The sequence below is a fragment of the Ailuropoda melanoleuca genome, chromosome 4 (genome assembly GCF_002007445.2).
Source record: "Ailuropoda melanoleuca isolate Jingjing chromosome 4, ASM200744v2, whole genome shotgun sequence".
NCBI classification, from domain to species: Eukaryota; Metazoa; Chordata; class Mammalia; order Carnivora; family Ursidae; genus Ailuropoda; species Ailuropoda melanoleuca.
Window position 1 is genome coordinate 96,409,761 of NC_048221.1, and position 25,906 is coordinate 96,435,666.

General features: G+C 51.9%; 2 protein-coding genes across 9 annotated transcripts; one reads left to right on the forward strand and one right to left on the reverse strand.

The window, feature by feature from the left end:
* Positions 1-50: 50 nt before the first annotated feature.
* On the reverse strand, positions 51-18,062 carry LOXL3 (lysyl oxidase like 3). Of its 4 annotated transcripts, XM_019801992.2 has the most exons (16): positions 17,858-18,062; positions 16,147-16,471; positions 14,160-14,323; positions 13,396-13,610; positions 6,145-6,201; positions 5,464-5,523; positions 3,067-3,286; positions 2,648-2,828; positions 2,354-2,508; positions 1,943-2,110; positions 1,647-1,809; positions 1,211-1,454; positions 1,003-1,118; positions 787-923; positions 569-680; positions 51-386 (listed from the first exon to the last, which is right to left on the reverse strand). In XM_019801992.2, the coding sequence occupies exons 2-16, from the start codon at positions 16,457-16,459 to the stop codon at positions 313-315; spliced, it is 2,379 nt and encodes a 792-aa protein (XP_019657551.1). In that variant the 5' UTR covers positions 16,460-16,471; positions 17,858-18,062; the 3' UTR covers positions 51-312. The 4 variants fall into 4 exon arrangements, with proteins under 4 accessions (XP_019657551.1, XP_034515279.1, XP_002921510.1 ...); XM_034659388.1 differs by lacking the exon at positions 6,145-6,201; XM_002921464.4 differs by lacking the exons at positions 5,464-5,523; positions 6,145-6,201.
* DOK1 (docking protein 1) lies at positions 16,900-25,368 on the forward strand. Of its 5 annotated transcripts, none has more exons than XM_011227748.3 (5): positions 16,900-17,041; positions 19,204-19,503; positions 19,672-19,765; positions 19,979-20,163; positions 20,404-25,368. In XM_011227748.3, the coding sequence occupies exons 1-5, from the start codon at positions 17,021-17,023 to the stop codon at positions 21,211-21,213; spliced, it is 1,410 nt and encodes a 469-aa protein (XP_011226050.1). In that variant the 5' UTR covers positions 16,900-17,020; the 3' UTR covers positions 21,214-25,368. The 5 variants fall into 5 exon arrangements, with proteins under 5 accessions (XP_011226050.1, XP_002921509.1, XP_034515306.1 ...); XM_002921463.4 differs by lacking the exon at positions 16,900-17,041 and adding an exon at positions 18,199-18,864; XM_034659415.1 differs by lacking the exons at positions 16,900-17,041; positions 19,979-20,163 and adding an exon at positions 18,199-18,864 and having other exon boundaries at positions 20,404-20,565.
* Positions 25,369-25,906: the final 538 nt, after the last annotated feature.

Below are 25,906 nucleotides of genomic sequence, written 5' to 3' on the forward strand. Positions count from 1 at the left end.
CCCTATTCAAGAAGACCAGCTGCTTCTGTCTGTTGTTCTGGGCAGTTAATCAGGTGCTGCTCTTTGTCGTGTGCTTGGCTCGGTGCTGGGCCTGGGAGCAAAAATTCCCCACACTTGGCCACAGATCTAGCAGCTGGCGTAGGAAGGAGGGCGATAACCTTGGCTTGAGAGTTCCACATCCATAGTGCACACTGGATGAGTGCGGCCAGCCTGCTGACATCAGGGGTTCCTTGGTAAGCTCCTGAGGTAATGGGAGCCTCAGACTCCTGCCCTTAGGGGCCAGTGGTGGTTTGCGGAGAGGGCGGCAGCACCTCAGACGATCTGGTTGCTAGTCTGGCCAGGGTAGCGCTCAAACCTCCGGTTGGCCTCTTCACTGAAGGCATCACCTAGAAGGTGAATGGATGGTTTAGGTGGGGAAACAGACCCATTGTGGGGAAGGGTGGGTAGAAGTGGAGAGGCTGGGAGATCCAGAGGTGGGTGGGAAGACAGAACCAACTTAGGTAGATGAGAATGAAGGTCTTTCCCTCCCATCCCCCAGTCTCTCTGGGCTCCTCTTCCCACCAAGTACCAATGTGGCAGTTGTGCACCCAGATGCGGTGCCCATCGTATTTGCAGTTACATTTCATTGCATTGTTGGTGAAGTCACTTTCTGCTACTTCGAAATTGGGGTTGATGACCACCTGTAAGTGGGAGAAAGGCAATGTAACCAGTTGAAGTCCTCAAATCCCAAGGTGTCTTTAACAAACATTCCTCCCACTTGCCAGCTGGATCTCAGGCCCCCAGCACCTGCAGAATGTAGTTTCCTGGCTTCACATCTGTGATGTCAATCCATTGGCAGTCGATGTCATGCCGGTAGAGATCCCAGCAACCCACGGTAATGCCCTGTTCTCCAAAGTTGGCACACTCATACCTCTTGGAGACATCTGAGAGGGATTGGCATATGTCAGTGTGAGGCAAGGCTGTGGGATGGAGATACAGGTGTCTGTTCGAGGCCCAACTCACCCTCCTGACATTCGGTGTCTTCTAGACAGAAACTAGCTTTGTGGCCCTCGGCCACCTTGGTGCCATTGGGGGTCAGGATATCATAGTGGGTGAAGATGTCCATGCTGTGGTAGTGCCTGTGGGGACAAGGGGACCCCTGTTTCCTTCCCTACCCCCAGCAGGCTTGCCCCATCTCCAGTGACCTTGCCCTTCTGCTTGCCCCTCTCACCCATGACACTCGTGCCACACCCAGGAATGGCGCCCAGCCTTGGGCCTGAAGTCAGCTCGTCCCAGGTTGTGGATCTGGGAGGAGAACCGGAGTAGACGCCTGTGGCCGTATGGCCAGTTGGCTGAGCGAGCCGAGCGGGCCAGGCAGTTTTCTTCTGCGGCACAGTAGAGCATGTGCAGGGGCCGGTCCTCGATGTAGGCTGTCTCCTGCACCAAGGCCGAGTGCAGCAGCAGATCTGATGCAGCTGCCCCAAGGAAGGAAGCAGAGTGTGGGAGGTCACTGATGGGGGGGCGGGGACAGATAGGGGTGCTTCTTCCTCCCTCTGTGGAGGGGGAGAGGCTGGTTTTTCACAGGCAAGGAGTACCCCTCCGGCTTACAGCTCTCTTTTTCTCTCCAAGGGGGTGGCCCAGAGCCTCCCTTCCCTGGCTTCACTCACTCTCCGAACAGATGACCCCAGCAGTGAAGCGGGTTCCTGTTCTCTTGCAGGCAACGTGGGTGCCATGATGAGCACATTGGTCCAGGGACAGCTCAGACCCTGTGCAGCGTACTCCACTCATCACCACCTCTGTGGTATTCCCTGAGTCCCAGTACCAAGTCTCCTGGGAACACATGTTGGTGTTTCTGTGAGGCCCCACCATCCAGCCTCTTGGGCCAAGGGACTCATTTCCACAGTCCTCTGCCCCAAACACAGGCTTTGGAGGCAACGGCCTTGGTTTCCCTCTCCTCACTCACCTGCAGGCCATGGCTGGCATAGCCCAGTCCAAGTTGCCTACAGGCCACCATGGCCTCCCGTGTCCCCCAGTCATCCCCACAGATGAGGCCCCAGCGAAGGGACCCAGGTCCCCCTATTTGCACCTCCACTCGCCCCTCATGTCGGCTGCGGCCTCCACTGAGTCGGATCTGTAGTGACACAGAATGGAAGTTCTGGGTAAGCTTTTGGGGAGGGGAAGTAGGTGTCCATAGCAGGCATGTGGCTGACGGGTGATTCAGAGGCACATAAGGGCTGGCAAGTGGAGGCGTTGGGTGGGAGTTGCTGGGTGGCGGGGGCCTGGGACAGTGGGCTGGGAAGCTGTCAGGCTGCAAATCATGACCAGGACTGGAGAGGAGACCAGATCCCTGAACAGAACTGGAAAGATAACTGACCTTGGTCTCTACCCCAGTGTAGGGCAGGTTGCATCGTACTCCAGCATCCTGGCTATGGGAACAGTCCTCGGCTGTGATGTTCTTGTGGGGGCACTTCCAGAGGGAGGGTTCCTGTCCAGAGCATCGAACTTCACTTAAGTGGATGGCACCCATGCCTATGGTGAGAGGTCAAAGATCAGGAGGTTATAACTGGACCTTCACTGTCTGCCTCGGGGTCTCCTTCCCAAGGAATGTACCCCCCAGGAGAGTGTGTACCTTCTCCTTCCCTCTTCCTCCCATCTTCATCCCCCTCACCCTGCCCCATGCGGGCACCACTCAGAGCCTCTCGAGCACTCCCGAAGCCCAGCTCCCGACACACCACGCTGGCTGCCTGCAGGTCCCACTTGCGGTCACAGACTGTGCCCCATGTGCTGGCCTTCAGGACTTCCACCCGGCCCTCTCCTGGGTGGGCCCCACCCTTTAGACGCACTCGGGTCTATAGAAGAGAGAGATGTGCCCAAAAGCAGTGAATGGAAACATCAGCACAGAGCTAAGCAGACCTGGGAGATGAATGAGATTCTGGTTGGGGGGGGGTGTTTCAGGACTGTGGCCCACCCCCTGGAGAGAGGTTCCTCTCTGTCCTCAAAGGTCAGGGCTGTGCTTAGTCAGGGGGTGGCTAGGCTCTGGGGTTCTCCACCTGGGGTGGGGAAAGTTAGAGTCACTGTCTCACACACCTCCCCCTGAGGCTTCGACTGTTGTTGCTTCTTCTGGCCACTGGATGCTGCGTAGAGAGGGCCTGGCACACAGCTCACCACCGCAGGGGCCCCCCCAGGGCACCTGGTGGTGTCATTGGCACGATAGAACTCCAGGGAGCAGAGGGAGAGGTGGGCCTCGGTGCCCACGCACGCCACCCCATGCAGACCAAAGGAGTGTTGCTGCCGCTGGGCCAGCAGCCTGGGGGGACAGGAGTGGGGTGCAGTAGGGTAAAACAGTGCTCCTACCTCTGCCCACAACCCTCCTCCCCTCCATGCCTCCACCATCCCCCAACCTTTCATGACCATTTTACCCCTTTTTCATCCCCTCTTCTCTGCTGCGTTTCCTTCCATAGAGACAAAGGGCAAGTTTCCAGGCTGAAAAAGCCCAGATTACCCAGACAGGAGGGTTCTTGGGGGACCTGCAGCCAAAGACCCCTCTGGGCAGGACAGCTAGTGTTGACTGGCCTGACAGAAACCTTGCTCCCATTGGTTTCAGGCTGCTGGCCCTAATGGAGGCTGGGGTTGAGATCCCTGTGCAGAGAGAGTGGGAAGCCAGGACAGCCTGGCTGAAAGAGATGGGCAGAAGGGAGTGGCTGACACAAACAGGAAGTCTGAAGAGCCAGCGGGGGCTCAGCCTTCTATTATGCTGAGGCTGAGATAACTGAATCAGGGACAGGATGCAAAGGAGTGAGTAAGTCTTGGGTCTAAATGGCTTGCTTCTCTGAGGCCAAAGGGTCTTCCAGGCCAGAATATGATGGGTAGTTGTGAGAAGAATATACCAGAAGGGAAGGACTGGGGCTGGCACATGTGGGAATGAAGATGTATAAATGCAAGACAGACAAAAGTTAAGAGACCACATGACCAGAGGAGAGTGAATATGCACAACAGAATGGTAGAGAGCTCTCCAGACCTGAGCTGAGCTTTAATAAGGTAGTCCATGGTTCTGCAATTTAAATGTAACAGAAGGAATGTTCTGTAGCCACCCGAGCATGAAAATGGGACTAAACTAGAGACGTTAAAACTTGGAAGCACCTCGGAGAGATGCCTTGTGAGAACGAGGGGGCTTGTTTATTGACACTAACAGAATAAGAGATAGCAGTGGGGCGCGCGATGAGAGCAGTGCCCAGAGAGGAGGGCTCGTGTTGGTGAGGTGGGCCTGTGAGTCTGGCTTGGCAACGAGTTATTGTAGTAATGTGCCCATCACTTGATGTCAGAGAGAGGAAGGGATCTGATGACTTGAAGTCATTGGCTAGAAGACACAGAGAGGAGGAGAAGTTTATAAACACAATAGACAAAGGAAGCCTGGAGATTTTACAGAATACCTTCGGGGGCTCAGAATCAGTGGATTCTGAAGCTCAGACAGATCAGGTACTCTCCCAAAGTCCTGTATGGCTGAAAATAAAAGTCAAGGGGGCCATCACAGGAAAAAGATAGAGCTTTTCTAAACTTCCGCCTCCCCTTTCCCCCTAAGGAACACAGTAAAAATAGCAGTGTGCACTTGGATTTGGGGTTCAGGGAAGACCAGAGCATGGCCATGTTGGACACAGATGACCCTTAGCTAGAAGGCACTACAAGAACAGCCCTGAATTCCAAGCTCCTTTGAAGCCACCAGAAGGAGGAGCTGGGGAAGGAGGGCCACCAAGGGACCACTGGGTGATCCTAGAATGTGCAGAAGAAAGGAGGGGATGGAAGAAAGGGATGAATTCTCTGTGTCTTCAGCCACTGCTGAAGTTATCAGGGAGACTTCTCACATGCAAATGGCCTTTGGAAGCCTAGTGAGAGGTAATCACTGGGGTTGGAAGCTTTCCACTCCCTTGAATTCCAAAGGAACCCATGAGAAAATTAGGGAACTGGGAGCCTAATTGTGTCAACTGGGCCAGAGACATAGGGACTATAATCTGAACCCATCCCTGGCAGAGGTTCCAGAGGGGACCCTGAGTCTCACCTCCAAGCTGGTAGCACCTATTTTTAAAAAATTAATCAAATAAAGGTAAGCTGGGAACACTGATCCCTTAGGCAAACTGAACTTCTTGAGGGAGAGGCAGGTGTGGCATCTGAAGGACAAAAATGCCAGAGGATCTGCTAGAATTCACTGGGGGAAGATAAATAAGCATGTGGAACAAGGGTAGTCAGTGGATGAGCTTCTATCAAGACTTGCAAAAATCCTGTGACAAGCGTAATTCCGCAGAAACATAAGGGCCAGCATCACTTTATATTTCAGTGAATCATCTGGAAAGTGGTTTGTAATAGCTACTGCTGCTCCTCCACGTCATGGTGGGGGCCTCCTGGACCCCTTCCTGACCACAGCCCGATTGCCCTGACTCATCATCATTCTGTGCTCTCCCTCTCTTCACACCCAGCCTGAACTTCATTTACCTCTTGACTGATCCCCTGCCCACTTGGGGTTTGGGTTTGACTTTAAGCTTGGTGATTGGTCTGAAAAAAGGAGAAAGAAGTTAGTGGAGGTAGTAGTTAGGTATGTGGCCCAGGAAAGGTAGAGGGTTTTCTTTTGTTTTTCCTGTTTCCAGAAAGGACCTTTTATGCAGAGTGTGGGAAGGAGTAAAGTGAAGGGGCCAGATTTTCCACACACACGGACTGCTACACACCACTGAAGTCCATTTTAGGAACTCAGGTTGCTCTCTGGATTCCACAACAGTGATGAGAATTCTAGTCAGTCCAGGGGGTGAGGGGAGAGGGGATAAGAGGTAAAGGGAGGAGAGAGAAGGGGAATGTGGATGAATTAAGGGGGGGTGAAGAGTAGGGGGTAGGAAACATGCAGGTGGCTGAGGCTGGAGTCCAACCTATTTAGGGGAAGTATAAGGATATAGAGGCTTCTCCTCAGCCACTCCTACATTATTTCCTCCCTGTGCACTCTAAGATCTAAGCTTGCCCATCCCCATGCCTGCCTCCCCCCCCACCCCGAATGGCCATTTTGCAGTTACATCTCTAATTCATCAGCTTGGGTTCTGGGATGGACATGGATAGGCTGCCTTCCATCCATCCACCTCCTCGGGCCACAGGGGCGAGCAGGAGGTCCCAGGGCTCTTGCCCCATTACCTTCCAATGGGCTTGGGGCGTCCGGCCGAGGCTTTGGCCGCTCGCTTCCTCAACTTTCTGTGAGGATAAGACAATAGCAGAGTCAAGATCAGTCTAGAACCGAGTGGGAAAGGCTGATGCAGCTGGGGCCAAGGGCAAATTACTTTTCCAACAGGGAAGCTGGAAAGTCAGCAGAATGTTATGAGATACTCCCAAGGCTCAACCCTTCCCAGCTGTTTGGCCTTACATGCCCATGACCAGGCTGACGAGCAGCAGTGAAGCACACGGACTCAGGCTAATAGAGCCCCTATACCAGCACCCACAGAAATCAGGCTGGGGCAGATGGGCCATGAGGACTAGGGTCAATAGCAGGGTTGATCTAAACCTGAGGGGAGGGCTATGGGGAGGGTATAAGTAGGAAGGTGTTAGGACTGTTAAGATTGTCAGACTGACCAAGCAAGGAGAGAGAACTGGTCTGGTTATAGGGAGGCTGACTGTCTTTTATTCTTGGATGCTCTCTGACTTATGGCATTTCCAGGTCTGAGGGCTGTGAACCAGGACCAAGGCTGGATGTCCAAGAACATTAACTTGGTTTGACTGGGGAACATGAGGCCAGGCGGGTTAGGATGACAGCATCCTTCCTGCCTAAATTAAATCCCATATGCTTTAGTCATTCACAAATGGAGCTCAGCTCCCAGACTTGCTTCCAGAGAAATAAATTCTAAAACTTTATTTCTTTTTAATTGGCCTAAATATTTGACCTATTTTATTCTTCAAGAGGTTGCCTTAAGTCTAATGTCTGGAAACTAGGTCTGTTTCTCCTCTCATTCTCCTTTTGATTTTAAAGACTAATTTTGCCCCCTCTGTGTCCTGTCCAACTTTGTACAGATGAATGCCGATCTTGCTTGTCTGTTCTTATAAGTCTGTGGGACTCCCTGTTATCATCTTACTTATCCCCTCTTTAAACATGTTCTTACTCTGATGTTTTCTCTTGAGGAGTCCTATCTGGACACACTGTAGTGTGTGCAGATGCACTAGGGTATTAATATGTAGATCTGAAACAGCGCTGGAGTTGCTTGGTATTTCCTGCCCCGGCTTCTTCCTGAGGATGTGCTTAGTTGGTCTTTTTGCCAAAATATCCCATATGTCCAAAATTCCTAGGAAAGAGTATACAATAACTCTCAGGTCTCTTTCCTGAGACATTACTAAGAGTTTAGAACCTCTCATCACACAAGTATAGTGTGAAATTTTTTCTCCAAATGTCTCTTCCTTGGATCTGTCTAAAATGAAATATATTTTGTGTGTTCTTTCAAGATTATCTTGGTCCTCTGGCTAGTACTCAGAAAAATGGAGTATTATCTAGAAATTTAGAAGTACTTCTTCTCTTAGTTATTTATAAGGTTTTATATTAAATATCATATGGCATACCTAGTTATATATAAGGTACAATATAGATTATATCAAGAAGCTGGTGCTTGTTTAGAACCAGTACTGATATCTGTCTTTATTTACACTCCTTCATTCACAAGTGTGCTTGTTTCCCCCATCATTTGTTTCTTCAACCATCAAATATAAAAACCTACCTACATCTGTGCACCCTCTTCTCATGCCAACCATCTCTCTTCTCTAAGGCCACTCCCCCCCAACGTTTCTGAATTCCATCTCTTAGGACCTCTTTTTCTCAATTGAGAAGTCGTATACAATCTCTCCTCAACTGAATCGTTTTAAACATGTTCTGATCTCTCCTATACACGCCTCCCACACACACCCTCCACCCCATAACTCCCCCATTCTTCATAGGAAACACTGTCAAGCGTTGTCAATACTCCATTTCTTTATCCTCTCTCTTACCACTCATTCCTTAAGCCACTCTTTTCTGGTTTTCCCCATCACTCTGTGATAATAAATCTAGTAGACAGTTTCAGTCTTCATCTTATTTACCTCTTGGTAGCATCTGACACTGCTGTTCTCTTCTTCTCTCCTTCCTTGGCTGTCTTAACACTACTAGTCTGGTTTGATTCCTAATTCTGGTTGCTCTCTCTTGGTCTTCTTCACAGGGTCTTCCTCTAGCTAGTCACTTAAATTTTTAGAGCCCTGTCTGAGGCATTCTACTCATTCCATACCCTCTCTTTATTTGTTCTCATTTATACCTAACCTTATATTCCATTGCCTTCTTGATGTTTCTACTTAGATGTCTCAAAGTTTTCTAAAATGTAACATAGGTCCAAAAAATAAACCCATAATTCTTTCAGTAAAATCCACTCCAGAAACCTAAGAGTTAACCTTGATACTTCTTTTCTTGACTCCCAACGTCAGTCCATAACCAAGTCCTGTCATTGTTACTTCCTAAACATCTCTCCAGTCCATCCACTCTTGTTCATCTCCAAACCATTCTCAGAAATGCCGTCAGAGTGATCTTTTGGAGCCCAAAACCTCCTCATGGCCTCTCACAACCCTCCTCGTGAAAACACTTCACTTGTTTCCTAGGGCTTTTATTATAAAGACCCAAATCCTTAATGTAGACTATAAGGTCTTCCATGGTCTCTCATCACCTCTGTGTTCTCAGCACCTTGCACAGTGCTTTTCAAATAACAGGAGTTCAATAAATAGCTTTCAGCTCTTAAGCTCTTAGAACCTCAATTTCTTTGCCTGCAAAAGGACAGTAAATGATCAATTATCTTTACATTCTTTTCCTCTTCTAAAATTCTACAACTTTCACATGTTCTAGGGCAGAACTATAAAACCAAGTGGAAAAATGATAAATGCATCATGTTCTGATTTTTTCATTCCCAAAAATCTTACTGGCTTCCTCGAAAAGCTAGCCGATATATCTTCTATCTCTAAGGAAGGTGGAGTTCTTTCTAATGACCTGGCCTATCCTTTATGATGGTATTACCTGTGAGAATGCTCTGTCTGTCTGATGTGACCTGTGAAAGGAAATCTAGATCATAGCCCCATCACAGAATCTCCCAGGACTCCTGTAACCCCTTTCCTCACTACAAATGATCTCTCTACTTAGTATGTGTCCTCCAGCCTTTATATCCCACATTCATTAACAGATTGCAATATCTACACAAATATTCCTGATCTCTGAAAATTACTTCAGACCATGCATACCTAGGGATAAATGCTGGGTCTCAGACTTGCTGAGGATGGCTCACTCGGAAGCTAGTGCACATTACCTTGAAGCCCAGAGATGCCTGATGGCACACACCATCCTCCTCTCCAGCAGCTTCAGGGGCATTTCCCGTATTTCTCTTATTTTCTGTTACCAGTCATCCTACAGCTCTTCATCCTCCTTCTTCTTGGTTGTCACCCTCTGAATCAGCTTCGCTTTTATAACAAACTCCTAACTAGTCTTTACTGCATACAGAACCTCCTCCCTCCAGTTCACTACTATCGGGTAAACTTTAACAACACTGGGCTTATTTCATCAGTGTCCCATACAAATACTTTCATTTTTATTTTTTTTAAAGATTTTATTTATTTGACATGACAGAGACAGCCAGTGAGAGAGGGAACAGAAGCAGGGGGAGTAGGAGAGGAAGAAGCAGGCTCATAGCAGAGGAGCCGGATGTGGGGCTCGATCCCGGAACGCTGGGATCACGCCCTGAGCTGAAGGCAGATGCTTAACGACTGTGCCACCCAGGCGCCCCCATATACTTTTATTTTTAATTTTGCCATAAGATAAAGATCAAACTCCCTAATCTGGCATGAAAAGTGTTCCATTTTCTGGCTTTTAAGTATTCAGATCTTCCTTCAATTATTTTTCAGCATGACCTTCTACTCTAGTCAACCGTCTTTTGAAAAATATCCTAGTCACTGTCATCTCTGTCTGGGTCAGCAATGACTCCATTTTGCTAAACCCAGCTTTTGTTTCTCAGTCCTTGTGCTTTTAGACTCACCAGCAGCACTGAGTCAGGTGATCACTCGCTTGCTCCCTCTTCCTGAAGCCCTTTACTTGGCTTACAGGCCACCACACTCCCCTGGTGTTCTTTTTACCTCACTTCACTGTTTCCATGTTCAGTTTATCTTCCTGACCTCATAACACTTGAGCTCTCAGTTCAGTCCTTGGACCTCTCTTTTCCTGTTTACACTCACTACCTTGGTGACACTATCCAGTTTCAGGACTTATAATACTTTTATTCAACTGAACTCTAGAGTCATATACCCAATTGCTTACTCGGCCTCACCATTTCAATGTCTTAGAGAACGTCAGATTTAACAGGTCCAAAACCAAGTTTTAATATACAACACCCTCCACCTCCTCCTCGCACAGAATGTGCTCCACCCACTGTCTTCCTTATCAGAAAAGGCCAACTCCATACTTAGCTCAGGCTCAAAACCTTGGAATGAACCTTAATTCCTTTCCTTCTCTCACACCACATTAAATCCATCTGCAAATCCCGTTGGCTCTACTTTCAACCATACACAGAATATGATCATTTTTCACCACTCTCGCTGGTCACCATCACCTCTCACTTTCTTTACTTGGCTTTCAGGAGGCGATAACCTCCTAATTAATTTCTCTGACTCCCTGACTCTACTGCATCCCTTACAGTCTATTTTTTTTTTAAAGATTTTATTTATTTATTCGACAGAGATAGAGACAGCCAGCGAGAGAGGGAACACAAGCAGGGGGAGTGGGAGGGGAAGAAGCAGGCTCATAGCAGAGAAGCCCGATGTGGGGCTCCATCCCATAATGCCAGGATCATGCCCTGAGCCGAAGGCAGACGCCCAACCGCTGTGCCACCCAGGCGCCCCTACAGTCTATTCTTAAAGCAGCCAAAATAATACTTTAAAAATGGAAGTCAGATGTCACATCTCTGTTCAAAACCTTATCTCACACAGACAGCAAGCCAATCTCCCAAATGTTCCTATGTGGTCATGAGTGGCCTCCCCATTCTTTCCCAATCTCCTCCTATGTCACCTTTCTATCATTTTCTCTCTTGTTGCCTCAGCTGCAGCCCCAGTGGCCTCCAGGAGCATGCAAGAGTGCCTTCTCCCTCCTTCTACCCCTCCCCTATCCCCTGGGATTTTTTCATTTATGATCCCTCTTCCTGTAAATGCTCAGCTAGATTTCTACACAGTTTGTGCCCTCACCTCCCTTAAATCTTTTCTCAAATGATGCCTTTTCAAAGAGGCCTTCTCTAACTGCTTTATTTAAAACTGCAATCCCACTTCGACTTCCTAACTCCTTCCCGGCTTTATTTTTATCGATTACACTCTTTGCCATCTTTGCATTTTAAAATTTTACTATTTTCCAATTCTTCCCTAGTCCATGAGATCAGGGATTTTTGTCTGTTTTGTCTACTGTTGAATCCCTAGTGTCTACAACGGTCCCTGGCACACTGTAGACACCCAATCAATCAATACTGAATGAATGGATCTCTTCACCTTTGTTCATGCTAGCCTTGTCACTTGAAATCCCTGCTTTTTAAATTATGCTAATCGTTCAGAACCTGATGTTTGGGTTAGGGAAGGTAAAGAACAGCACAGAGAAAGAAATACAGCCCCAAGACAGATAATAGTAAAGGAGCACAGCACATAGCTATTTTAAAACAGTTTGAGTCTCTAGACCAGATAAAGTATATTCCTTGGGGCTGAAAGAACTTTCAGATGTGCCAAGAACCAAGGCAAGGAAAATTGAGCAAGTCTGGAGAAGACTAGAGGTTGGATAATATATACTTACTTTCAAAGAGAAGAAAAATGATTCCTTAAATAATAATACTCTAGAATAAGTTATTAAATGGAAAGTTTGTGAACAGTGAGGAAAATATATGGCAATCCTTAGAGACTTAGAATGATTTCAGTAAAAATTAGTTCAAACCACCATGATTTCCTTTTTTGATAAGATTACTAAATTGGAAGGCTGGAGAATGGCCATGAATATATCTGGATTTTAAGGGAGACTAACAAAATCTCCCATGATTTCATTATAGATAAAATGGTGAAATGTTGGCTACCTCATTGTAGTGTTCAGTTTGTTCCCAATTAGTGGGAAAAAACATTTCACAACTAATGAGTAAAACTTGATGAGTAAGGAAGAATTAGACTTTGGTTTTGAACATTTCAACAATTTTAACAGTCACTCTGATGAAGGCAGAAGGCATAGCTATCGTATATATCCTCCAGAGGAAGCTGGGAGGGATGACAAATGGAAAATAATGTCAAGATTCAGGATAATCTCATGGATTCATCATGGCTTTTTAATGGCTTTTAAATGATGTATCTAATTTAATAGCGTAAACTCAACATAGATTTAGGTTCAAATAGGCTTTTCTATTAGTATCAAGGATAAGGGAAGATCTGAATTGGTTTTAGATGATTACCGGTTCAATACGAAAAGTGGGGTGTTTCCTCAACAGAAAGTCAATACAAAGTCTGCGCATGCTCTACCCAAAGCTGTACCCTGCCCTGATCAGACCATATCTGAAGTTGTGTACCCAATGGAAGGTCACCTAGATGTCAAGAGGTCTTTCTGCAAAACTCAACTAAGGAAGAGCTGAAAAGAAATTAGCATTTTAGCCTTTGAAATAGATTACAAAGAGACTGTCAAGATTTCTAAACTCCTCAAAATGACCGCATGATTCTCCAGGGTAGCGAGGCGCTGTAAGCACAGAGCCGTTCACCAGTGTGATCCGTTACTCTGGAAGCTAGGGCGTACACCAGGGCAGGTGGAGAGGGCCGGGCGCGCCGCCCCCCAAGGATATTCTGGAAAACTTGCCTAGAAGTCCCAGGGGCAGGGCCTGACCTCTCCCCCGCGCCCTCCGACCCTCGGGGATTGGCTCTCTGGCGGGGACACGCGCGCCCAGCCCGGCTCTGGACACACCCAGGCACCGCTCCGCAGGGCGCGGCCGCGCTCCCTCAGCTCCGACGGCGGGTCCCGGGGCCGCGCCCTGCGCCGTAACCGTAACCGCCCGCGGGACCGCCGGCCGCTGGGCGTGGCCTCGCGAGGCTCGGCGCGCACCCCGGGGCGCCGAGAGTCTGCCTGCCAACCGATGGCGTCATGGGCCCGACCCGCGACCGGCGCCACTCGCCCCGCCCCAGCTGCGGACCCGAGAGAGCAGGAGCCTTGCTTGCCCTAGTTCAGACTCGCCCCGGGGAGCCCCTTCATGGTCCCACAAGATTTCTGAACTCTCCACTTCCGAAAGGGCCTCCATATTTCTCTACTGTTGCAGAGCCCCGGGCCCTCCCAGAGGTCGAGACACCACCCCTTAGAAAGCAACCCTCAATCCCAGTCCGCTACACTCAGCGCCCACATCCCTTCACCTGTAGAAGGCCGTGTTGACTCTCTTTTCGCTAGGGAAGCCCAGCATCCCGCAGACCACGCGGCTGTTATGGGCGCTCCAGCCTTTGTCACACACTTGCGACCAGCCGTCGGGAAGCTTAACTTCGACTAGTCCCTCGGTCACTGGCAGGGGCCGCCTGCCCCACCCCACAGCCGGTCGAAGTCTCACCTCCTCCACTTGCAGCTGCTGTTCTACCTGGGATGGGACCACAAGCACAGGAAGGAGTCTCAGCACCTTTTACATGTCCTCCCACCCTCGTGGAGCCCTGATCAAGTGTGTTTGCTGTAAAGCCCGTGGGGAGTAGGGGCTGGCACGCCTGCTGTCTGTGGTGAACCGACTCTCCTGGACCGCGAGAGTGGAAGGGCATGTGCTCCGAGAGGTGATGAAGGGTGCTGAGAAAGCTGAGGAAAGGAGCGCCCAAGGCGGCCAGGAGCATGAGGGAGCAGTTCACAGAGGAAGAGGCACGGAAGCAGTAGGAGAGATAGGAAGGGAGATGTTCCAGGAGAGCAGGATGAAGCTGGAGAGGCTCATGCCAGGCTTAGTAACTTGAATGCCAATGCTAAAACAAACTTGGGCTTTGCTATGTCTAGGAGCTCTATCGTTTGTCGCCACCCTCTAAGCCTCCCACCAACCCAAATTAGCCTGTGGGGCATATGGGATCCCCTACCTTCTAGTATCCCCTCTAACCACATATAACCACCCCGGCCATCCCGGGTGGTGTGTGTGTGTGTCTGAATGGCAGACCTCAATGACATTAGAATCTGAGAAGCCTGGGAGGCGCTGGTCCTTGCAGATGACTCCGGCATCCTCATCGTGGGTACAGTCGCTGTTCCCCCAACCCCGGGAGGCACATTCAGTCACACTCTGCTCAGTCCCACTGCAGCTCAGGTTGTCCAGCCAGATGCGGCCTGTGGAGGGAGAGATGAGGGGATAGAGAGGCTTGTGGAGGCAGGATGGAGGACGTGGGGGAGTGATGGAGATGTTGGAGAGAGTGAGCCTAGAAGCCTCACATCTGGCCAGGATGATCCCATTTTTCTGCTAAGTTAATGGGTGTGCAAGAGATAGGACACTGTGGGAGGAAAGGGAGCACAGGACTGATGGAGGGTTAGTGGTGATCTGGGGGATACTCAAGAAGTTGGTAGGGTGAATAAAAAATCAAAAGAGTCAACACTGAATTTCTGATCAGTCCTAACCTATTCAATAATAGCTACAATTAATCAAGTACCTGTTGTGTGTTGGGCACTTTGCCATGTATGCATATACATGATTATTCTTAGAGCTGCCACCATTTTATGTAAAGAAATTGGGGTTCAGGGGCATCTGGGTGGCACAGCGGTTAAGCGTCTGCCTTCAGCTCAGGGCGTGATCCCGGCGTTGTGGGGTCGAGCCCCATATCAGGCTCCTCCGCTATGAGCCTGCTTCTTCCTCTCCCACTCCCCCTGCTTGTGTTCCCTCTCTCGCTGGCTGTCTCTATCTCTGTCGAATAAATAAATAAAATCTTTTAAAAAAAAAGAAATTGGGGTTCAGAGAAGTGACTTGCCTAAGACCACACAGCCAATACATGGCGACTTAGGGGTTTAAGCTGTTTGTGAGACTTGGAAATCTAAGTTCTTTTCACCTCAGCCTCGCTTTCTCCCATGGGCCTGCCCTGTCTGCGCTGCCACATTGCCCCTTGTTTTTCTCTCTGCCTGGACCACACTGAAATGAATATCTGATTTGTCAGAGTTGGATGGACCCAATTCCACATGGAATTCCACCCAATGTGACTAGTCTGTCCCAGCCAATGGCAGGGACGCATCATGCACATCCTGACAGGACTCACCCAGCTTCTGCTGGGATGCCTACTTCCAGCCCCACCAGGCCACTGGAACCATCACAGAGTCCTCGTGACTATGACCTTCCCCCACCAGGTCTGATTCAGTCCTTTGATGCCATCCAGAAAACTCCCTCAGCCAAATGACTGTCCTCAGGTAAATGCTATCCAAAGCTTTTTTCTTTTCATACCAAACATCCCCGGTTTCTTCAGCTACTCCTTCTTGAAATTTGGCTTCTAATCTTTCACATCTGGGCAGCTCTCCTCTGAAAGTAGTTCCATTTTCTACTGTCTCTCTTAAATGTGGCACCTACAAGGCACACTTTATTCCAGAAGTGGTCCAGCCAGTGGGAAGTGGGGATGCGCTGCAGACTGCACCGGCTTCTGTCCTTCAATCCTACTGTGGCTCATACAATGTAAGCACCTTCAGGTCGCAGAATTCCTCTGAAGCCCCTCCCCCCATTCTTGTCTGAAGAGTTTATTGTTCTTAGTCTGTGCCAGCTTGCTGGTTTCAGCTCTTGCCTCTAATCTGATTTTTGTCAGCGGCAGTATCTGTGCTCCCTTCTGGTTTGGGACATCTGGTCATCATTTATCTGCTCTCAGCTTTCCATCAAACCAACTGTACTTTACTTGTACAGGGCTCACCAGTATCAGGGCTGCTCTTGCATGTGTCTTTGTGGAATCATACGTTTGCAGAAGAAAGGAACTTAGAGATCACCTGGTCACTTTGTACATAGCATATCTGAAGTTCAGAGAAGGCACTGACCAGCCTAAGGTCACGCAGGCCTGAGAAGTGACTGTCAACCATGGGTTACTTGACACTGGCTGTTTTTGGTGTCCTGGGTCTCTGCGCCTGCCCTGGTGTTCCCTCTCCCTCCATTAAGGCAATACCTAGGCCATGCATGGAGCATTGCTCACCTGTTCCAGGGCCATATTTGGCACTGTGGGTCCAGCCCGTGGCCTCTGTGAAGCCTAGCTCCCGGCAGAGGACGTGAGCAGCCTGAAGGGTGAAGTCGTCATCGCAGATAGTGCCCCACTCGCCAGCTCGCTGGATCTCCACGCGACCCTCGAAGGGCTTCCTGGGGAAGCCGGCCAGCCGGAAGCGCAGCCCCTGGCTGCCAGCCCTCTTCTCGGGGGGCGTGGATGGGGTTGGAGATCCCAGGCAGGAGCTGCACAGCAGGCACAGCAGCAGCCCCCATGGGCTCCGCTGCCAGACACTGACAGGTCGCATGGCAGGGAAGGCCTGGGTGCCCCAGAGAGAGAGCGTGTAAGAGACACTGAGACCAAGCCGGGCCTGGGTCCCAGAGAGAGGTCAGGAGAGGGAGAGAGATACCAAAGGAGGACAGAGACTGTGTGAGAGAAAGACAGGGACCCAGGGACTAAGTGAGAAAGAAACACAAACTAAATAAGAGCAGAAACACAGAGTCAGAGAGGTGCAGACTAGGGAGGGGGGAGAGAGAGAGGGAGAGAGACAGAGACACAGAGATAGGCTCTCCCGCACCATCAGTTGTTCTGTCTCACGAGGTCCTTTCCTAGCTCTGTCATCCTCCCCTCATTTATCCCCACACACTGGTCTAAGAGACCCAAAGATCAAAAGACAGTGATTAGAGATCAAGAGGCAGAGAATAGTCGAGAGAAAGAGATAGGGACTGAGCAAGAGGAAGACCCAGACAGGATGTGAGAGGAAGGGAAACTGTGGGAACGAAAGGGGATCAAACAGAAAGAGACAGCAGAGAGATACAATGTGGAAGATGGACAGAAGGTGACCGTGAGAGAGCCACTGCACACAGCAATGGAGAGACACAGGCAACAGGTGAGGAGAGGGCCTGGCAGGAGCCAAGGGGGGTGGTGGCCGGGACCCAGATGATTCCATTCAGCCAGTCAGACAGAGGACAGATAGCTACTGATTGTGGAGAGAAGCAGGTGAGGGGGCTTACGAGCCCCTCAGATCTTAGGTTCCCTGATTGGAAGCCAAGCTGAGTCCTGTCTGGGCAGATTCCACAGCAGAGCTGGCAGAGACCAGGATGCATGGAGAACCCCCCCCCCCCCCCCCCCCCNCCCACACACACACCCTACCCAGCACACAGGCTCTCACACGCCCTGCAGGGTCAAGGGGCCCAGGAGGGCCAGGCCTCAGGCTGGGAGGGGTAATGGGGTGGGGTTGTCCAAACCTCCTGCCAACACTGCCATCGCTGTCACTGGCAACCGGAGGCCAGGGTGCCAATCAGCACCTCAGCCAAGGCCTTCTCTCTGTCTGGGACTGAGAACAGCCCCTCTCCTACAAGGGGCCCCTGAACATGCTTTCCCCAACTCAGACAAACAACACAACAGGACAGCTTTGTTCTGGGGACATTTTGGCTTGGGGGCCCAGGGGTAGGGCCTCACAGAGGAGCCTCCAGCCTTAGGGCCCTGGCGGCTGCCCAACTTGGAACACCCCGCAGCCCCCCACCCGCCAAATATCTGCCTCCTCTCTCCACTCTTCTTGTGTCTCTTTTTTTAAACAATGATAAAACCCTCTGTTGGTTGGTTTACCCTCGCCCCATCCTGCATCACCCCTTTTCCGTGGTCCCTCCACCATCCTTTCCATCCGAAACTCTCCTTCCTCCCGCGGCAGCGTGACTCCCCCTACCTTTGGCTGAGCGGGGCTCTAGGAGCTGGGAGAAGAGTCCAGGTCCTGGAGATCAGTCCTAGGACTTCCCCAAAAAAGTGCTCGGCCAGGGGAGACTGGACCCCCCCCTTCTCTCCCCCCTCTCCTTTCGTCCCTCCCACGTCCTCTTGAGCCCTCCCACATTCCGCCTTCTTCCATTCCTCCCTGGCCAGTTCCCTCCTCTTCTCCTTTTGATCCTCCCCTCCCCCGTGGAGCTGGCCGCGGCTGCGGCTGCTCCACCTCCCCCCACCCCCCCACCGCCGACCCTCCCCGGCCTGCTCAATGAAGCTTTCTTTTCCCGCGGGTTGGAGGCCGGGCTGCTGCGGTCAGGGAGCTGGACACACAAGAGGCCACGGGGCCGCGGACCGGCCCAGGCGGCGGCCCCGAGGGCGGCGGGAGGCCGCGGCTTAGCTCCGGGCTCCGGGAAGCCTTCCAGTCCCCAGACCCTAGCCCTTCCCCCACGTCCCGGGCTCCGCGGAGTGTAAACAGCCGAACTCCAGCCGGGCTAGGGGAGGGTCCGGCCAGGAGAAATGAGGCGATGAAGACCCGCAGAGTCCCTCCGGTGCCCCAGGGTCCCCACTGGCATTTTCGGGGTGACGTCACGGCCTTCAATCTGATGTCACGTTGAGCCTGTGACGTCCTACACAGCCCATAAGCCCAGGCGCCAGAACCCTCTGGCCGAAACCTCGAAGTTTCCTCTGGTGGAGCCACTTGTGAACGTCCTAGGCCTGTGGGTAGGGGTCTGAAGGTGGGGCACCGCCCAACTTATCTGGGGACCCCCTCCCCTTTCTTTTTGCTGCTCTCGTTGCTCCCCCTTCGCGGTCCGCGGAGGCGGGGGGGGGGCGGGAACGCCTCCGGGAGCCCGGCCCCGCCCCCGCCCCGCCCCTAGCCCTCAGGGCCAGGAAGCGCGGAAGGAACTGCCGGGGGCCATGGACGGAGCTGTGATGGAGGGGCCGCTCTTTTTGCAAAGTCAGCGTTTCGGTACCAAGGTAGTTGGGGGCAGGAGTTGCGGAACCCCGTAAGACTTAGGAGTGGGCTGTAGAGCCCAGCGGGAGGGAGGGGGAGGCAGCGGGTTGGAGCGCGGGCCGGGAGCTGGAGAGCCCTCTGACGTTCCCGCGAAATTGATTTCACACTCCGGAGAAGGTCCGCTGCCCTCGGGGTACGCCTTCTCTGGTCCTGGGGAGACGGGGCAGCATCCTTCTCGGGAAGCTTCTCCCCCAGTCGGGAAGCTGCAGACCCGAAATCGGCCTGCGCCAGTCTCTTCCGTCGGGGCCCGGACCGCTGGTGCTCGCCCGCTCCCTCCCCAGCGTCACGCTCTCTCTTCCCAGAGGTGGAGGAAGACCTGGGCGGTACTCTATCCTGCCAGTCCCCACGGCGTAGCGCGGCTCGAGTTCTTTGACCACAAGGAGTCGAGCTCTGGAGGGGGCCGAGGGGGCTCGCGCCGCCTGGACTGCAAGGTGATCCGTCTGGCGGAGTGTGTGAGCGTGGTCCCCGTGGCTTTGGAGAGCCCCCCTGAGCCTGGCGCCGCAGCTTTCCGCCTGGACACCGCGCAGCGCTCCCACCTGTTGGCGGCAGACGCGCCGTCCAGCGCCGCCTGGGTGCAAACACTGTGCCGAAATGCCTTTCCGGTGAGGGTGCCGGGGCTGCCCGTGACGGGCTGGGGCTAAACGCACTGGGCCCAAGAGGTGACGTGGGGTGGGGGCGGTTACAGTAGCAGACAGCCTAGGCTGGCTCGGACCCTGGGAACAGCGGCGAGGGAATTGCAGGGTCCTCGATATTCTCTCTACTTACCCCAGAAAGGTAGCTGGGCTCTGGCGCCTGCGGAGAACTCACCCAAGCTTTCTGCCCTGGAGATGCTGGAGAACTCGCTGTATAGCCCCACCTGGGAAGGTAGACGCTAGAGGCCTGGGCAGGGATGGGGTGGAAAGGAAGGGTGTTCGTGGGAAGGGAGTGATTAAAGGGTCAGGGACCCAGGGGGAAGTAGGAAGCTCCCGAAGCTGGTTTCCAAGTGAGTGCTTGGACAACCTGCCCTACCTCCCCAGTGCCCTCCCCCACCAGTCCGGCTTCGGGCCGGGCGCCAATCTAATTGTGTATTCCTTCCAGGATCCCAGTTCTGGGTAACGGTGCAGAGGACCGAAGCCGCTGAGCGCTGTGGCCTGCATGGCTCCTATGTGCTGAGGGTGGAGGCTGAGAGGCTCACTCTCCTGACCGTAGGGGCCCAGAGTCAGATACTGGAGCCACTCCTTTTCTGGCCTTACACTCTGTTGCGCCGCTATGGCCGGGACAAGGTGCGGGGGCTGTCAGGGAGCACGGACTCCTGGGTCGGGATAGCTGTGGGGTGGGTGGGGTGAGGCAGGACAGGAAGGCGGGAAGTTCTGTCCTCTGGATAACCCTTCCTTGCTTGGCCCACGATCCCACCTCCCTCCCCAGGTAGTCTATTCTTTGTAGATCCTCTATAGCTAGGACAGGCCCTGTGACTCATCTCCTTTCAAGGCTCCTGGTAATGTTTTCCTCCACACCTTCTTCAGGTCATGTTCTCTTTTGAGGCTGGTCGCCGCTGCCCTTCAGGCCCTGGAACCTTCACCTTCCAGACATCGCAGGGGAATGACATCTTTCAGGCAGTTGAGACTGCTATTCACCGGCAGAAGGCCCAGGGAAAGGATGGTCAAGGGCAGGATAGTCTCAAAGCCGATTCCCATGAAGAAGTGGCAGAGAGGAAGTCGGCATCCCTGCCTGGCCCTCAGGAGCTCCTGGGTTGCCCTCCTGCCCTGTATGCTGAACCCTTAGACTCCTTGCGCATTCCTCCAGGCCCTTCCCAGGATTCCTTATACTCAGACCCCCTGGACAGCACCCCTGCTCAGGCAGGGGAGAGAGTACAATTCAAGAAACCTCTTTATTGCGACTTGTACGAGCATGTGCAGCAGCAGTTGCTGAAGGCCAAGCTGACGGACCCCAAAGAGGATCCCATCTATGATGAACCTGAGGGTCTAGCCCCAGCTGCTCTCCGAGGCCTTTACGATCTGCCTCAGGAGCCCAGGGATGCGTGGTGGTGCCAGGCTCGGGTGAAGGAGGAGGGCTATGAGCTCCCCTACAACCCTGCCACTGATGACTACGCTGTGCCACCTCCTCGGAGCACAAAGCCCCTCCCAGCTCCCAAGCCCCGGGGCTTGGCCTTCTCTGAACTTGGAGCTGCAGCTGGTGGTGGCAGCAAAGGCCGCAGCTCAGACACTGTCCTGTACAGCCAGGTCCAGAAGAGCAGTGCCTCAGGGAGCTGGGAATGTGAGCTGTCTAGAGCAGGTGCTGACAGGACCGGGGTCAAGTCAGAGGGCTCCACATGAGAGGTAGAGCAAGGCTGGGGTTGCTGATAGGACCACCACGGGGAGGTGGCACTGGGGATCAAAGAAACCTATTAGAACCTGCAGATCCTCCAGAGGGCTGGAGGATCCTGTGTAAGCCAGCCCAGGGGACCGGAGGGATCAGGGGAGTCAAGGGAAGGATGATTAATCTCCAGAAGTCTTAGAAGTGGGAGAGATGGCAGGGGTGAGGGATGGGACCTGGGAGAGACCAGCACCCCAAGTCACCCTCCGAAAAGGAATGGACAGCTGCTAGACCAGGTCTATGAAAAGGGGTGCTTAGTCTGAGTTGGTGCAGTTTGAGGGGACTGCATGGAGGCTCTAGGGTGATGCTGGACTGTGCCTGGATTCTCACCCCTGCATTGTTCTTTGCCAGAGACCTAGATTTTAAGAAGTTTATTCTCATTAAAGTCAGCTTGGGTTTAAGAGGTCTATGTGTGTGAACAGTCACAGAGGGGACATGGCGGCAGGGTGTGCTGGGTGGGTGTGGAGGGGGTCAGGAGAATGTATTGGGGGCCGCAGAAGGAGGAAGGGGTCCAGGGAGGTGAGTTGAGCAGTGTGGTGGGTGAGAGCCTGGGTGGTCCAGTCAGGCCCACTTGGGCTTGAGCCTGTCTCTGGGATGCTGGGCGAGTTGTATAACATCTGTAACCCTCAGTTTTCCTCAATGCCCCTCTGTAAAATGGGAAAACCCAGCACCAGACTCTACTTCACAGGGTTGTGTGAAAGGAGTTAAGTTTCTCAAATACTTAGTGCAGTCCGAAGCAGAGATTAAGCATTTTATAAATGGTAGTTATTCTGTGGATGGAGAGGGCCAACAGAAAAGTGGACAGGCTCGGAGAGAAGAGAATAGGAAGGGAATAGGTCTTTTTCACACCATCTTTCCCTCCTGTTCTCAGCTATATGACACCACCTGCCCCAATACACACAAATACACACGTGCACACACACACTTTACCTGTAGGTACTCAAGCACCAACCATTTTTCTATTGGAGGGTTGAAGGGAACTGCTCTGTGGTGGCTATAGTGGGAAGAGCATAGCTTTGGAATGAGGCTTAAATTTCCATAGTACTTATTTTTCAAGAGCTCTGAAAACCTTGTCCTAGTCTCTTGAGGTCCAGTTTCCCAAAGGTGACCTGACCTCATCTACTTGCTTACAGGGAACTGCAAGGAGAAATTCGGGGTTGGGATTGCTCCTAACAATGGTGGAGACTTACTGGGTATTTAATCTTCATCTGTGTTAATGGTATCAAATGATCCAAAAGAAAATGAGCTCCTGTTTGGAGAAGGAAAAAGTTCAGCTGTGTCTCTTCTGGGCCTGGGTGGTGGGGGTGGGGGCGGTAGCAGCACTGAAGACAGAGGAGGGGAAGGCTCTGTTTCCCAGTCACCTGGAGCTCACAGAGGCTCAAGTGGACAGAAGGCAAGTGTGACCACAGAAAGCCATTCACTGTATGAGCCTTAGTATAGATGTGGTTGAGCAGGGCAGCAGGGCTCTGGCGCTGGGGACTCAGGGCCCTGAGGGATACTCCTCCTCTTTCTCCTCCCTCGCTTCCTCCCTGGAAGGCCAGAAGAAGGCTTCTGAGGAAGACTCGCGGGCTGCTGGCATCTGGGGGGCTCTGCCAGGGGTTGGAGTCATAGGCAGGGGGGCCACTGTGGCTCGAACTCGGTTTGTCTGGAACTGCCCAGCCTGCAAAGAAAGCAAGCAGACTTCTCTGAAGCCCAGACCACAGTTCCTGATCTCTCCTGTTCCCTGTTGGGCCTCCTGTCTTAACTCCTTCATGTGTTCCATCCCTTGAGTGACAGCCTCAAGGCCCAGGGCAGTGGAGTCCCCTGGGCTTGTCTTCCTGGTTGAGTGTCTCTCCTCTGTTAGCCTGCCCACCAGCTAGCTTGTGGTGGGCTCTGTTCTCATCTCTAGATTGATTGTAATTTGGAAAGATCTTTCTCTTGTAACTTCAGCTAAGGCAAAGCAGGAGTTTCTAAAGGCTCTGTTACTGAGAAACTAGGAAAAGATTAATAGGGACAAAGGGAAATATCATAGAATATGAATTTCATAAAAATAACTCCACTCTCAATTCCTTTTCTCTCTTTAACCCTTGTTGCTAAAGCTCTGACTCCAGTTGACTAACTTGGGTCAGCCTCCTTTTCCTCATCTGTACAATGAGTATTAACACTTACCTTGCAGGGACGCTGTGAGGATTAAATGAGAAAGACACATGTGAAAGCCCTTGTCACAAAACCTGACAAATGGCTGGTGTTCAGTAAATGCTAATTTCCTTCCCTCTGGACATTTCTTTTTCCACCTTCCATTTAGCCTTTTCTTTAAACAGAAGCTGTGGTCTCAGTGCTGTCAGTTTGCTTAGTGGGCCAATGGTCTGTTAAATGACTAATGAGTTATCATAAGTGCTACAGTTAAGATACCTAAATATTACCATATGTAAACGTCCAGTGCCAGGGCAGAAAAGCGTCCCTACCAGGCAGGGGTTGTAATTTCCTTTGTCTAGGGAAAAGAGCTGTTCTTTTTCTTCTTCCCCTGTTGGCTTGGTTTTCCCCTCCACCAGGGGAGATCCAGGGAAGAGGGCTACTCCCTTGGTTGCGGGGAGAGGGGAATTGGGGACAGGGTAGGAGGGCTCTCTTGGATTCTGGGCATAATGGGAAGGAAGGGGAGTAGGGAGGGAGCTGTACCTTTCTCAGGGCCCGGCTCTCTGAGCTTGGGTGGAGCCGGCCCTGAGGCTTGATAAAGGTGCTGCTCAGGTGTGAGTACAGGTGACTCCAAGCCTGCAAGGGGTTGTAGGTGGGCTCTAGTTCCAGGCTGTCCAGCACGCTCTGAGGAAGAGAGAAGAGGAGCCTTACCCAGGGAACCTGTGGTCACAGAACACAAGATGTGAGGCAGAGTATGAGAGGCTGGAGGATGTGTGAAGACTGAAATAGATGTGGGTCCCATTGGGTGTCCTGGCCCCCTGATCTGAGTGCTTGTGATGATGTACAGTTCCAGCAAGAGTGCAACAAGTAGGTGCAACCTTGAGTGATTAGGGACGCGGAAGACTCTGGCCCCAAGAAGTGCGTCATGGGATTCTGAGAGGGGCTGGAGTGCTGTGAGGTTACAAGGGATCCAGTGTGCATGGCTGTGAGGGAGGGGTGTCCAAGGCCTGGGGTGCTCACAGTCTGCCGGGAGCACACTGAGTTCTCTGCCTGGCCTGTGAGGTGAGCATAGCCTGAGGACACGCAAGCACAGCATTCCTGAGCAGTCAGGTTTTCCGGCCACAACATCCTGTGCCAGGAACCACTGGCCCCAAAGTGAGACACTGAGCGAGCCATGGCCACTCGTGCCCACCTCTCTCTGCATGCTCACAGCCACCAGGGCAAGAACACAATCCCAGGCTCTGTCCTCTTTGCACGTAAGCCAGTGATCCAGCAGTGATGTGGTTCCAGTTCTCTCTGCCCAGAGCCCCTCCTCCTGCCTTCAGCCAGGGGAGGCTGGCAGAGGAAATCCAGAATCCAGATCCAAGGAAGAGAGGAGGAGGAGGGGGAGGAGCGGGAGGCACAGGAGAAGGGGGGAGAAAATGGCTGGCAGCTCAGTTCCCTCTGTTGCCTGGGAGTCTCATTTTGAAGCCCTTCCTATCCTGGGCACCTACATTGGCTACCTTTTCCTCAACAAACAAAAATAGTTGCACACAAACAGGTACACACATCTGCACACACACAATGCAGAGAAAGACCCGTGGGAACACACCATCACACAGACCCACATCACATTACTGACCCTCCACCACCTTCTTGGCACAACCACTTTTCCTCTGCTCCCCAGTCCTTCCCCCACAGGCTCGCTCCTCTCCCTCATGCCTTTCTCCAACTCCCAACTCTTCTCTCCCTCTGTCTGTCCCAAGAGATCTGAGCTCCACTTGCCTCTACAATCTTAAGGCTGTCATCAGGTGGGTCCTCAGGCAGCAGGGGGAAGGGGCTGGGCAGCATCAGTTCCCGAGTGGCCACTGCCTTCACCAGCAGGGTGGGGGAGCGTGATGGCACAATCACATAGAAGGTGCTGGCAGGCTGTCTCAGGCTGGGTCCTCCACTCAGGGGCTCCCCTTTGGCCAACAGCAGCCATTCTCTTTTCTGAAATAAAGACATATATAAATGCTGGTTCACCTTCAGTCTTTTGCATGTTTTAAAAATCAATCCCCATCAAGAGTTCCCCAAGTTTCTCTGGAGGTATCAGGGAGGCCTAAACCATTTTACTCTCACCTGGGAGAGAGAGACGGACTTCCTGCCTGAGTTGTTAGTGCCCCAAGACACTGCTCTTCTTCCCAGCTTGGAGTTGTACACAAAAGCGTTAACAATACAGAGACAAGTTAAGAGATGCCCTTTAATCTGAAGTAGGTGTTCACCCCGGAGATGGCTAACATCCTACTCAATGGTAAATGTAGAATTTTAAGAATTATAATTTTTAAAAACAGAGTCTTGAAACAGAGACTTGTGTTGTGAAAATTCATGTCTTATTTTGAGCGTGAAAAAATCTGGTTGTGTTGCACAACTGAGATCAGAGTGGGCTGGCTAAGGGAATATCTCTGGAATACACAGAAAGGGTTTAAGAAGGTGGTCAAAGTCACCTGCCAAGCGAGAGGAGGAGGAGAGAGCAGGGAGTGAAAAGCGTAGGTACATGGGGGACAGGGCCCTTGAGATCAA